Source organism: Microtus ochrogaster, chromosome 10 (genome assembly GCF_000317375.1).
Source record: "Microtus ochrogaster isolate Prairie Vole_2 chromosome 10, MicOch1.0, whole genome shotgun sequence".
NCBI classification, from domain to species: Eukaryota; Metazoa; Chordata; class Mammalia; order Rodentia; family Cricetidae; genus Microtus; species Microtus ochrogaster.
In genome coordinates, this window is record NC_022016.1 from 82,729,813 (window position 1) to 82,740,181 (window position 10,369).

The following is a 10,369-nucleotide window of genomic DNA, read 5'->3' on the forward strand; positions in this document are numbered from 1 at the left end:
CCACCACCGCCCGGCTCTTTCCTTTTTAAAATAATAATAATTAAAAAAAAAAGAATCCCATGCTCTACCAACTGAACTAGCTGGGCCCTCCCTCCTTCCTTTTAAGAGGTCACAGAGACAGGTGAGAAGCACTGCCTACGTACTCCAGGGAGCCCAAGGTCATGGGTGGAGCAAACACCTGCTACGTGGGGCTCGAATGTTGCACAGGCTGGCCTTAAACTTGGTTTGTAGCTAAGGATGACCTGGTGCTTCTGATCCTCCTGCCTCCTCCTTCCCAGTGCTGGGATTCCAGGCCTGTACCACCCTTTAACAGGATGCTTCTCATATGCCCTGTATCCATGTGGTCACCTAGGTGGTCTTGTCTTGGCCTTCCTGTCGGCCCAAAGAAGAGGTTGGAACAAGAAAACAGCTGCTATCTGTGGAAGGTTCCAGCACAAGGGAAGCCAGGGCCTCAAGCACCAGGCTTGGAAGGAAATCTATATTCTCTGAAAATGAGGTTAGGGGTTATTGGTAGGCCTAGGCTCCCTTCAGGGCATTCATCAGCCGTGAATACTGGAAAGAAGAGGGCCAGCTATCTACTCTGCAGAGGAGACCCCTGGACACGAATCATCAGCTCCGGTTCTTGTGCCAGTAGACGCAAAGAAGAGTTGGAAGTTGGCACCATCGCCACCCCAAAAGCCAAGTCCTTGGCTTAGTTTAGAGCTCTTCTGGCCGGCCCTCTGGAAGCTCTGCTTCTGTTTCCAGAAGGCTGGCCTGCGGGTCCTCCACCCCGAAGACCCTGACCTGCTAGGAAGTCAGCTGGGTAGCTCTGAACTGGGCTCCACTCTCTCCTGTTGCAGGGGGCAGCCTGGAAGAGAGCGACTGGCCAAGGGCGTACCCTGACTGCGGTGGGCAGAGGCAGTCGCCCATCAATCTTCAGAGTAAGAAGGTGAAGTTCAACCAGTTCTTGAAGCCCCTGACCCTGAGTGGCTATGAGGAGGATGGGTTGGAGTTCTCCATGACTAACAACGGCCACACAGGTAAGGGGGCGCAGTGGGCCTGCGTGGAGGGCTGGTAGTTTGTGCGCATGCCGGGAGCAGCGTGTGCTAGCAGAAACCCCGGGGACTCTTCCAGAGACGGGCAACAGCTGTCCCTAAATTCAACCTCTTGTGGGCTCCTCAGAGACGCCTGTTTTGAAACCTGAAAACCTGTGTTCAAGTCCCTGGGACCTACACTAAGAGCCGACTCTCAAAAGCCGGTTGACTTCCACACAGGCTTCGAGGCGGTCATTCCCCCACACTCGCCCCCAAGTAAATTTATAATAGTAACATCAATAACAACAATGATAAAGACCCTGCCAGGTGTGGGGGCACACACTTTTAATTCCAACATTTGAAAGGCAGAGGCAGGTGGATCTCCAAACAATACACGGAAAGACCCTTACCTGAGTTTGTTCCGACGCACCGGCAGGGCGTTCAGACAGAGGGTGACTGCAGTTTACCCGGCAGGGAGTTCTGGCAGAGGGTGGCTCCGTTTACCTTCCCTACTGTTTTTATGCAGCTGTGCCCCGGTTTCTATAGTTTCTGTATGGAATCTGATTAGCTACAAGCACCTGAGAGATAACTCAGCTTCTCAAAGGTTCAAAAAGAGTTCCCCTCAGGGCCAGGCGGTGGTGGCACACGCCTTTAATCCCAGCACTCGGGAGGCAGAGGCAGGCGGGTCTCTGTGAGTTCGAGGCCAGCCTGGTCTACAAGAGCTAGTTCCAGGATAGGCACCAAAGCTACAGAGAAACCCTGTTTGTCTTGAAAAAAAAAATAGAATTCCCCTCAGTTTCTCCAGAGAGGGAGGGAGAAAGAGAGAGAGAGAGAGAGAGAGAATGAATGTGCATATCGGACAGGAAAGCTGGATCTTGGGAGCCCTCTCAGGACAGATGTGACACCCACATAGTGTGTCCTTTTGAGTCTCCACTAGATTTGTCTTTGAACCCCATAGCAACCTCAGGAGGGGGGCATTGTATTGTGTGTGTGTGTGTGTGTGTGTGTGTGCGCGCGCACATGTGTGTGTGTGTTTAGGTACACAGGTACATATGTACACATGTAGATAAAATCCAGAGATTATCTTCAATAGCTCTCTTAGTTTTTAACTTTTTGTTACATCTATTTATTTATTTGTATGTGTGCAGCGATGCCTCCTGCTATTATGATGGCCATAGAGCTCAGGCTCAGGTCATCAGGCTTGGCGCCAAGTGCCTTGACCCCTGAGCAATCCCGTCAGCCCCTCTATCTTAGATTTCGAGACAGCCACTCACTGACTTGGCTCGACAGGCTGCTAGGTTGGCCTGTCACCTTCCCTAGGGCTGGGATTACAGGTATGAAGCTCTGTATCTGGCTTTTTATGAAGGTGTTGGGGTTCCAAACTCAGGTCCTCTTGCTTGTGTGGTAAGCATTTCAGCCATTGAGCCGGCTCCTTAGCCTGTCTTTGATTTTTGAGCTCAGTTAACCATGGTTGGTCCCAGACTCCAAGCGCCTCAAGCTCTTGGCTGTCCCGTCTCTACTTCCCAAGTGCTGGGATTGGACGCCTGCACCCTACCCCCATGCTTGACTAAGGGAGGCCATTTACAGGCAGGAAACCTGAGGTCTCAGAAGGCCACGGGTTCACTCAAGATCATAGTCACTAGTGGCCCAGTGACACAGGCCCAGATGTTTGGTTCTCAGCCCTATTGTACCTGGTTCCTGGGTGAATCAGTTTACTGTCTATGCACAGGTGCGTGTTGCCTCATTGAGACAACAAAACCAAATTCCAGTTATGGGTCAGGTGAGTGGTAAGAGGAGAACAGAGCCATGCCTGTGAGCGGCCCAGGTACTGTGGCTGGGACTGCAAAGATGCACGAACTACTGTGGCTGGGACTATTAAGATCCACAGACTACTACTAGCTTTTGAGGCATTGGAGGGCTCTGTGCATGCTAAGTCTGTGTTCTACTTTTGGGCTAAATTTATCATCTATTTTAAAAGAGTTATTTCATTATTTTTAGCTATTGTGTATGTGCGTGTGCATGTGTGTGTATGTGTGTGTGTGTGTGTGTGTGTGTGTGTGTGTGTGTGTGGGTCTGGGCATACGAGTGCAGGTGCCCTCGGATGCCAGGGGCCTCAGCTCCTTCCCAGAGCTACAGGCATTTGTGAGCTACCTGACAGGGGTGCTGGGAATTGAATGTGGGTCCTCCACAAAAGCAGCCTTGTTAATTGCTTAAGTCTTGTTAAGTCCGTGTTAATTGCTGAGTCAGCTCTCAGGCATCTGGACTGTTTCTGTAACAGATGGGGAAGGAGTCTCCATGTTGTCCATGTTGATTTAAAATTATGTGTAAGTGGTCCTTCTGTCTTGGCGTCCTGAGTGTTGGGACTGCAGACACGCCCAGCTTATATATCTATGATGATAAAGTGTCTGCTTAGGTGTTTTGCTGATTTTCAAAATCAGCATGGTCATTTTCTTATTGCTGATTTTTTTTTTTTGAGACAGGATTTTTCTGTCCTGGAACTCTCTCTGTAGACCAAGCTGGCCTCGAACTTACAGAGGTCCACCTGCCTCTGCCTCCTAAGTGCTGGGATTAAAGGTGGGCACTGCCATGCCTGGTCTTATTGTTGAATTTTAAGAGCCCTTTATTTTTTGTAAAGATTTTTATGTGTGTGAGTGTTTGCCTGTATGTGTTATGTGCACCATATGTGTGCAGCACCTGTGGAGGCCAGGAGAGGGCACTGTTCTCCTGGAACTGGAATTACAGATGGTTATGAGCTGCCATGTGGGTGCTGGGAATTGAAGCAGGATCTCTGGAAGGCAGTCAGTGCTCTTAACCTCTGAGTCATTGCTTCTGTAAACTTTTATCAGATGTTTATAAATCCTTTCTTACAGTTTATCATCTATGCTTTCCTTCTCTGACCAGTGTCTTTTGCAGAACAATAAAACAATTTGTTGTTAATGTTTTCTAGGGTTAAAAGTAGAACCTATGGCCTTCACATGCAAGGCAGAACAGGGGCAGGGCTGCTATACTGTCAACATCTCTTTCTTCTTCTTTTTTTCTTTCCTTTTTTCTTTCTTTCTTTCTTTCTTTCTTTCTTTCTTTCTTTCTTTCTTTCCTTCTTTCTTTCTTTCTTTTTAACCAAGACAGACTTTCTCTGTGTAGCCTTGTCTGTCCTGAGACAAGAGAGATTTGGGCCTGGGCTTTTCATTAGCACAGCCACAAGTTCAGAAAGGTGTGGGGTGGGAGATGACCCGGGAGGCTGCTTACTGGGGAGTCTGAGCCTCCCTGTGCTGTGTTCTCTCCTGCAGTGCAGATTGCCCTGCCTTCCACCATGAGCCTGAAAGACTCTAAAAGCACCTTGTATAAAGCAGAGCAGATGCACTTCCATTGGGGTGGGGACTTCGCAGAAATCAGTGGCTCTGAGCACACTGTCGACGGGATCAGGCGTGTGACAGAGGTATGTGACAACCCCCTTTCCTTCAAGGTCCATAGTCACTTTTTATGTGTTTGCATGTTTGTGTTATACAGGTGTCATGTATGTACACATGCATGTGAGTGTGCATGCACATATATGTGCATGTGTGTGGAGGGGTTGACATTGTCTTCCTCTATCACACATCTATCTATCTATCTATCTATCTATCTATCTATCTATCTATCTATCATCTATCTATCTATCTATCTATCTATCTATCTATCTACCTATCTATCTATCTAGGCTCTTGCACTGAGTCTGGATTCCAGCTATTAACTAGACTGACTGGCATTGAACCCCGGGAATCCTAATACTACTGGCCTCAGCGCTGAGATTACAGGCATGCACAGCTGTGCCCAGTTCCTCTTTGTGGGTGCTAGGATTGAACTAAATTCATCATGCTCACACAACAACGGCTTTACCAACTGAGTCATCTCTCTTAAATAATAATAAAGAGGGCCTCAGATCTTATTACGGATGGTTGTGAGCCGCCATGTGATTACTGGGAACTGAACTCAGGACCTCTGGAAGAGCAGCCATTGCTCTTAGCCCTCTCTCTAGCCCCATTGGCTCTCTCTTTCTTACTGAAATAGCCAATACGACTGTGCAATCGTGGTGGCACGGTGACGGTTCAATCACCGTGTGGTTAATTTGCAGTTCGTTGAGAACTTACTGGGCGCTGCTCTGTGAGGGGACATAGATGGATTCTCTCTTCAAAAACTCGCAGCACGGCAGGACTGTCTCGCCTACATGGTGCCAGGCCTTTCTCTGCTTCCGCTGGATTTGTGCATCAGAATTTTAGAACCTCTTTGGCCTGCATCCCTCCTTGCCTTGATTTCAGGCTCACAGTGGCTTCCCGAGGGAGGGGAGTTCATTGCTCCCTTGCTCCTCAATCCCCCTAGAGGTCCGAGGAGGGCAGAGTGACTCCAGCGTCTACCAGGAGGGAGGTTGGGTCAAGGCAAACAGAACGGCGACCTTCCCGAACCCTGCTTCCCTCTTTCCATTCTCAGAGAAGTTTCTGGTCTTGGCAGCTGGGCTTGCAGCCTGCCCAGGCAGAGGGAGGTCGGCACTGTTTGTGTGGGGTAGTCGAGGCTGGACCGTTTTCTATCCTTTCCCTTCCCCCTGGGAACCCTTCATGGTCTGGAGTCCCCATGCACTGCCCTTGACCTGCTTTCTCTCACTCACAGATCCACTTTGTTCACTACAATTCCAAGTACGAGAACTTCGACGAGGCCAAGAGCCAGCCCGATGGTTTGGCTGTGCTGGCAGCTCTTGTGGAGGTAAGCTGGAACTACATCATGGGTCCGCCCCGCCCCCGGACTCTTAGGCCGGCGTGTCCAAAGGAGGGCATAGCAGCTCAAGGGTCTGAATGATAGCTTGTCTCCATTATTTCTCTCAGTCCTGTCCTAAGCTTCCCCAGGAAAGCTCCGTCAGTGGGGAGGACTACCTTTGCCAGTCCTTGCTTGCTCCTGTGTTTTGAAGCATGGGACCCTGGGTGATAAGAGGACCCGGGAGCACAGAAGGGTTGACTGGACACAAGCTGGTCCATGAGCTGTCCAGTGCGGCCAGACAAAGGCACCAGCACTGTGCTTCTAAAACAGTCCGAGCGGTGGACTTCGGGATAGGTGACTAGGAGCAGGCAGGAATCTGGGCTGCAGAGAAGGCTCAGTCATTGAGAGCACCGGAAGACCCAGCTTCCAGTCGCAACACTCACGTGGCACTTTGCAACCACTTCCCGGAGATCGGATGTCTTCTTTTGGCCTCTGAGGGCACCAGGCACGCATGTGGTACACAGACACTCATGCAGGCAAAATACCCATACATATAAAATGAAAATAAATAAATCCTAAAAAAATGTTTTAAAGTAGACAGGAATTGAATTCTCCAAAAGCTTAACATTAAACTGGATAAATTTACAAACAAAATGAAATACCCAATTGGTTCTATAGTTATCTCAAAAGATAAAAACAAAGCTGGTTGTGAAGGTGTAAGCCTGGAATCCCAGGAGAAAAAGTCGATGGGATCTAAATGATCTGTGGTGCTTGACTGTAATCCCAGCTCTCGGGGAGCAGAGGGATCGCTGCAAGTCTGCAGCCACCATGGTCTGTGCAGCCCGGGCTACACAACAGGACCTCGTAGCCCAGGCTACACAACAAGACCTCGTAGCCCAGGCTACACAACAAGACCTTACCTCAAAAACCAAAATCAAGCCAGGCAGTGTACCCCTTTAATTCCAGCACACAGAAGGCAGAGGCAGGCAGATCTCTGTGAGTTCAAGGCCACTTGGTCTACAATGTGAGTACTCAGGACAGCCAGAGCTAAACCATGAAACCCTGTCTTGAAAAACCAAAACAAACAGAAAAGCAAAAAACAAACACCCAAAAAACAAAAAAACCACCAAAATCAAGCTGGGTGGTGGCCAATACATCTTTAATCCCACCACTCAGGAGGCAGCAGAGGCAGGAGGATCTCCAAGTTGGAGGCCAGCCTGGTCTATAGAGTGAGTTCCAGGACAGTCAGGACTATACAGAGAAACCCTGTCAAAACAAAACTAACAAAATCAAACCCAAACCAACCAAATCAGCAGCAGAAAACAAACAAATAATATGCCTTTTACACCCAAAGCAACTTTTACTTTCATCTTAAAACAAACAAAAAAATCTGGGCTGGAGAGATGGCTTAGTGGTTTGAGTCTGCTGCTCATGTGGAGGATGGGAGTTCAGTTCCCAGCACCCACATAACAGCTCACAACCTCCTGTGACTCCAGTTCAGGTGGGTCTGGTGCCCTTTTCTGGGATCCAAGGGCACTGCATGCAGACGGTACACATACAGACACACAGGCAAACTCTGACACACATTAAAATAAGTCAATGAAATCAACATTCACATCAAAGGGTGTCCTAGCAATAGGGTTATAGGAGCAGCGTTGCCTGGGACATCTTGTCTTCCAGAAGCCCCGAGGTCAGAGCCCAGGTAGGTGGTAGCAAGAAGCAGGTCATCTTGTCCCTGCCAGCCCAGCTGAGTCACTTGACCTCCCTGTTTTCTGCTCAGCCTTCCCAGCTAGGAACCCAAGTAGCTGGTGCATGTGTGTCTGTGTGAGGTAGTTCTCCCTCATACTGAGTGTTCTGTGCTTTCTCCCAGATCAATGAATACGAGGAAAATACCTACTACAGCCCCCTCATTTCTGAGCTGCCCAACATCCAGTATACAGGTATGGAACGCCCACGGCAGGGAGTTGATTGAGTGAGGGGTGGTAGGGAAGCCTCGGCCCTCTGGAGGGAGGTTCGGGTCTCTTTGCCTGAGGGACCTTGTTCCAATCCTTTTCTGCTGTAGGTTTAGGGGGTAAACAGACCTCTGAGAAACTTGTGTATAAGTTCTTGTCCATTGCCATCTCTCTAGCCCTTAAATATGGAATTTTTTAAAAAATTTTTCGAGACAGGGTTTCTCCGTAGCTTTTGGTTCCTGTCCTGGAACTAGCTCTTGTAGACCAGGCTGGCCTCGAACTCACAGAGATCCGCCTGCCTCTTTCTCCCGAGTGCTGGGATTAAAGGCGTGCGCCACCAACGCCCGGCTAAATATGGAATTTTAAATTATTTAAGTGTATGGGTGTTTGTGTGCTCAGGCACACCCGCAGAGGCCAGAAATGTCTCCACACTCAGTGGTTAAGAGCACTTGCTGCTCTTGCAGAAGACCTGGGTTTGATTCCTAGCTCCTTACAACTGCCTGTAACTCCTGTTTCAGGGGATCCAGGGTCCTCTTCTGACCTCTTTGGGTACCAGGCGTGCACATGGTGCACATACATACATGCAGGCAAAACACTCATACACATAAAAAAATTTTAAAAAGTATTCTGTATAGAGGGTGAAGAGATGGCTCAGCAGTTAAGAGCGCCTGTTCCACAGTCATCAGGACCCAAGTTCAGATCCCAGACCCATCTCACAAGCCTAGTGTCCCTCAGATCCTATAACTTTAGCCATGATCCCTTGGAGGTGGAGTGACCGGCTGTGTAAGTCACCTGATATGGGTGCTAAGAGCTGAACGCTGGGCTTCTGGGAGGGCAGTACATGCTCCTAACTGCTGAGCCTCTTCAAGCCTCTGGAAGTCATTTAGAGTCCAGGCCGGCTTTGAATTAATGGACATCCCCCTGCCTCCGTCTCCCAAGTGCTAGAACTACACACATGCACCCCCAGGCTTTGTTCTCTGCTCTTCACCTATCCACAGAGCAGCAAGTGGGAGGGGGCAGCGTTTCGGTCATCAGCTCCTTGGGCTTCGGCAGAGGACTTGACCGCTCCCATGCTGAGGCAGAGCCCGAGCTGTCCCTCCTGGGGCAGCAGCCCTCCGTCCCATTCCATACCGTGTCTTCTCTCTTAGGACAAATCACAACCCTGAAAAACACTAACATTTATAACTTGATGCCTCGAGACACGTTCCACTATTACACCTACGAAGGCTCGCTCACCACTCCCCCCTGCACCGAGAACGTCAAGTGGTTTGTGCTCCATGATACCGTCAAGCTCTCTAAGACCCAGGTAACAGTGGCTCCACGTCCCCAAAGCCTCCCCGTGACTGTCTGGCTAACAAGGGTTCTTCCAGGAGCCTGCCTCATTCTTCCTGCCTCATTCTTGGGTATTTGCTGCACAAAGGCTATGATACGGTCTTAGGGTTGTTATTGCTATGGTGAAACACCGTGACTGGAGAAATTTGGGGAAGAAAGGACTTATTTGGCTTATACTTCCACAGCCCTGGTCATCACTGAAGGAAGTCAGAACAGGAACTCAGAAGCAGGAGCTGATGTGGGGCCATGGAGGGCTGCTGCCTGCTGGTTTGCTTCATGTGGCTTTCTCAGCCTGCTTTCTTCTTCTTCTTCTTCTTCTTCTTCTTCTTCTTCTTCTTCTTCTTCTTCTTCTTCTTCTTCTTCTTCTTCTTCTTCTTTTTATTTCTATCTTATGTGCATGGGTGTTTTGCCATGGGTGTTGGGTCCCCTGAAACTGGAGTTATAGACAGTTGTAAGCTGCCACGTGGGTGTTGGGAATTGAACCCAGGTCCTCCGGAAGACCAGCCAATGCTCTTAACCACTGAGCCATCTCTCCAGTCCCCTCTGCTTGCTTTCTTATAGAACCCAGGATCACCAGACGGGGTGGCACCACCCGCAATGGGCAGGGCCCTCCCCCATCAGTCACTAATTAAGAAAAGGCCTCATAGCTGGACCTTATGGAGGCATTGCCTCAATTGAGGCTCCCTCCTTTCAGATGACGTTAGCTTATGTCACGTTGACATAAAACTTCCCGGGACAAACACTACCACCCCCCTGCCCATGGAACTGTGGGTGACTTTCAGTCACTGAGGTGGGCATGGGCATTGGAGGCCCCAGCTGATCGAAAGAGCTTGGATTCGATGCAGTGAAAGGTCTTGAGTCCAAGCCGTGTGAAATAGGCAGACGGTGAAGACAAATGTTCTTAAGCTGACTTGGCCACGCGCTGTCTCTTAGGCACCCTAGGCCAAGGGGTGCTTCAGTTCTTTGCTGTGTTAAACACAGCTTTATATTCAATCTTTAAACAGTAATTCCAGTTTGTATGTGTGTGCACCAGAGTGTACGTCTGTCGTACTGGAGGGTGTCTTTATGAATCACGTGCATGTAGGAGGCCATCCGAGCTCCGGGATGTGAAGTTACAGGAACTTAGAAGCTGCTGTGTGGTGCTGGGAACCAAACTTAGGTTCTCTGCAAGAGCAACAAGAGCTCATAACCACTGAGCCATATCTCCAGCCCTATACTCAGCCTTTTGAGGAGAACCGCTCTATCAGCTGTCTTCTGCCTTTCAGAATAATAAATAGTCCAGACACGAATCAGTCAACATACCAACCTGCCTACCAACTTACCTACCAACCTACCTACCTACCTACC

The 10,369-nt window shown here is 49.3% G+C and overlaps 1 protein-coding gene across 1 annotated transcript in view; it reads left to right on the forward strand.

Annotated features, from left to right (window-relative positions):
• The window catches only part of Ca6 (carbonic anhydrase 6), a 20,957-nt gene that overhangs the window by 3,401 nt on the left and 7,187 nt on the right, over positions 1–10,369 (forward strand). Inside the window, exons 2-6 of the mRNA XM_005353679.2 lie at positions 840–1,019; positions 4,301–4,449; positions 5,655–5,747; positions 7,609–7,678; positions 8,839–8,996. Of these exons, the coding sequence (XP_005353736.1) occupies positions 840–1,019; positions 4,301–4,449; positions 5,655–5,747; positions 7,609–7,678; positions 8,839–8,996 (650 nt within the window). The remainder of the gene's footprint in view (positions 1–839; positions 1,020–4,300; positions 4,450–5,654; positions 5,748–7,608; positions 7,679–8,838; positions 8,997–10,369) is intronic.